Genomic DNA, 3,293 nt, shown 5'->3' with positions numbered 1-3,293 from the left:
GTTGTTAAGGCATGGGTTTACGCACCCAATTCTGACATGTGTGAGTGGCGACGAGTGTACGAGGATCATGTTGGAACTCCACGAGGGGATTTGTGGAAGCCATGTGGGAGGAAGATCATTAGCTTCCAAGGTGATTCGTGCAGGGTTTTATTGGCCATCGGTGAGGGAAGATTGTGTAAGGTATGCCCAGCGATGCAAGCAGTGTCAGAAGCATGCTGACTGGCACAAGGCGCTTCCAGAAGAGCTGAGATCGATTTACAGCCCGTGGCCTTTCCACACATGGGGAATCGATATTCTAGGGCCTTTCCCTATGGCGATAAGGCAGATGAAGTACTTGATAGTTGCCATTGAGTACTTCACGAAGTGGATAGAGGCAGAGCTAGTGGCACAGATCACTACACACAAGGTGCAACACTTTGTTTGGAAGAACATTGTATGTCGTTTCGGGGTGCCGAGGCGTCTCATCTCAGACAATGGCACTCAGTTCGCGAACCAACAGTTGGGGAAGCTGTGTGCAGAGGTAGGAATCAAGCAAGTGTTCGCGTCAGTCGAACACCCCCAGACGAATGGGCAGGTAGAGTCTGCGAATAGAATTTTGCTAAGGGGGTTGAAGCGAAGACTAGAGAAAGCTAAGGGGGGCGTGGGCAGAAGAAGTGCCAAGGATTGTGTGGGCGTACCACACCACGCCTCAATCTTCCACCATGGAGACGCCGTTTAGCCTAGTATACGGGTCAGACCCCATGATCCCGGTGGAGATTCACGAGAGTTCCCCACGTTTCCTAAGCTTTATGGCAGAGGAGTCCAACGAAGAAAGAAAGGTGAATTTAGACCTGTTAGACGAGGCCAGAGAAGAGGCGAGGATAAAGGCTGAAGTCGTGAAGAGAAGAGTGGAGCATCAGTACAGCTCTAAGGTGAAGCCGCGACAATTCCAAGTGGCTGACCTGGTCATGCGGAAGGCTCATCCTTATGAGTTGGAGAGCAAGTTGTCTCCCAAGTGGACCGGACCCTTCAGAGTAACTGAAGCCAAGGGGAATGGCTCGTACAAGCTTGAAACTCTGGAAGGAGGCCCCATCCCACGTAGCTGGAACGCAGCCAATTTGAAGTTTTATTTCAGCTAAAAACATTATGTAGTACACAGTTTAAAAGGGAACACTCTTTTTCCCTTTCGGGGGTTTTTTAATGAGGTCACCCAAGTAAAAAACGAAGCTTAAGAAAACTTTGTCTCGGTTTTTCCCTCTCTCACAACGTAAAAGTAAAGATTAAGAAACAAAAACAAAGGCTTGAGGCGTCGCGAGGAGTAGGCGTCGCCAGGTGTAGGCATCGCCAGGCGTAGGCGTCGCCAAGCGTAGGTGTCGCCAAGCGTAGGTGATGGAAGAGGGCCAAGCACAACCTTCCATGAAAGGCAAGAGACAAGTCAAGAGCGTCTAAGATCAAGCTAGGAGTGTCTAAGACAAGCTAGGAGCGTCTAGGACAAGAAGACCAAGCTAGGAGCGTCTAGGACAAGAAGACTTAGATCAAGCTATGAATGGGAGAGTGGCATACTAGCACATATTCCGTGAAGGCCCATCAAGTGTAGTTTAGCTTTAATTGGGGTGTAAATAGCATAGCCATGTGGACAAATGTTCATTTTTCTGCACATTAGAATTAAGGAGGAGTTAACCTTGATTAGCTAAAGGTTTCTAGAAGCCTTCACTAATCAAGGGACGGTTTTGGAAGCCATGTGAACCCATGTGCACCCATGTGCTCCATGTGCCCATGTGCCTCACATTTCCATTTCATTTAGCTTTAATTTGTGTAACATTTAGGTCATCAAATCTGGTCCTCTTTAGCCTATAAAAAGAGGAGCCTACACCTTGTATTTTGAAGATTAATGAGAGTAAAGTTATCCTGCCAACATTGTGCCATGCTTTGCTTCTACCTAGTTTCTAGGCTCTAATCTTCATCTTCCTCACCTACCATAGGGCTGGCCGAACCTCCCTACTTCCATACACATCATGCACCTTCAAGATCACCATAGCTCCTAGGAGGATCTTGCACATTTACATCCATGGCTTCCGCACCATTTTTCACATGATTCCAAGAAGAGCTTCATGAATTTGCCATCAGTAGGCATCGCCAGATAAGGGAGCGGGCATCGAGTGCGCGAAACAGCTTGAACGAGTCGACACCCCAAGGCGAATGACGGGAGCACACTGTCAGGCGCAGGTGTCAAGTTGAAAGGTACGCATAGTATAAGCTAAAATCCGGGCATCTAGTCCCTCAGCAGGGGTTAAGGGATTCCTTCGGGACGCCCCCTCCTCAGGTAAGAACGGCTAGCCCCAGTGTCTGATGTTTAGACACCTCGCAAGGAAGTGGCGGGGGGTGTTTCCTTCGAGCATGGGCATCAGACAGTAAGAAGTTTCGGAGCAGTGGAGAACCAGGTCACTTGGTGCAGATACACGCAATTAAGGAGAAGCGCCATCCTTCAGGAAACCTTCTGCTTAGGCGTAATCACCAAAATTCCTGGTCATCTTGGTGTTTAGACACACCAGGGACGATACGGCGATGTTTCCGACACGCCTCTCCCTGGGCGTGGGCACGAAGAACACTGATCGCCTTGGTGTTTTCAGACACCCTGAGGACGAAACGGCACTACCTCCGGGCAGGCCTCTCCTCAGGCGTGGGCACCAAGCGCGCAAAGATAAGGGCTCAGTCGCCTTGGTGTTTAGACACCCCGTGGACGATACGACGCTGTTGTAATAGGCCTCTCCATGGGTGTGGGCACCAAAGCATGACTTTGTCCCAAGTGTTTAGACACGCTGAGGACGAAACGACTTTGTGCTCAACGAGTCTCTCCTCGAGCGTGGACATCCAGTGCAGGTATAGGCTTCGGCCAAGATAAGTCCTCCTCGCCCTCGAGCGATGTGAGGCCACGGAAGAGATAAGCCCTCCTCGCCCTCGAGCGATGTCGAGGCCACAGAAGAAGAGATAAAGTCCTCCCTTGCCCTTGAGCGATGTCGAGGCCATAGAAGAGATGAGACCAGTGGCGCCTTTGGCAGTAAGCGCCTTAGGGCTCAAGAAAAGTAAGTAAAAGAGCAAGTTGAAGATTTTATAAGTTAAAAGGGCGAGAGAAATTCGAAGAGCGAGAAGAAAAAGCATAGAGAACGCAAGTTATCAAAAGCAGTAAGAGCAGAAAGGACAACACAAGAGCATGAAGCCAAAATATCAATTATATTCATAAGTATATGAAAGAGAATGTTCACAATAATTATAAAAAGAAGCAATGACAAAGTAATACAGAGGAAAGGTCAATC

At 48.9% G+C, this 3,293-nt stretch overlaps 1 protein-coding gene across 1 annotated transcript; it reads left to right on the top strand.

Moving 5' to 3' along the window:
- The first annotated feature begins 740 nt into the window (after positions 1–740).
- On the top strand, positions 741–1,118 carry LOC137824802 (uncharacterized). Its single transcript, XM_068630481.1, has one exon. It carries the CDS (start codon positions 741–743, stop codon positions 1,116–1,118), a length of 378 nt encoding a protein of 125 aa, XP_068486582.1.
- The last annotated feature ends 2,175 nt before the right edge of the window (positions 1,119–3,293 follow it).

Source organism: Phaseolus vulgaris, chromosome 8, assembly GCF_000499845.2.
Source record: "Phaseolus vulgaris cultivar G19833 chromosome 8, P. vulgaris v2.0, whole genome shotgun sequence".
In the NCBI taxonomy this organism is placed as follows: domain Eukaryota; kingdom Viridiplantae; phylum Streptophyta; class Magnoliopsida; order Fabales; family Fabaceae; genus Phaseolus; species Phaseolus vulgaris.
Note: the sequence above shows the minus strand (reverse complement) of the source record. Positions and strands in the feature narration are given on the sequence as shown.

Excerpts from the sequence above, each read along its gene's own strand:
- LOC137824802 (XM_068630481.1), top strand. The coding sequence starts at position 741 with ATGATCCCGGTGGAGATTCACGAGAGTTCCCCACGTTTCCTAAGCTTT.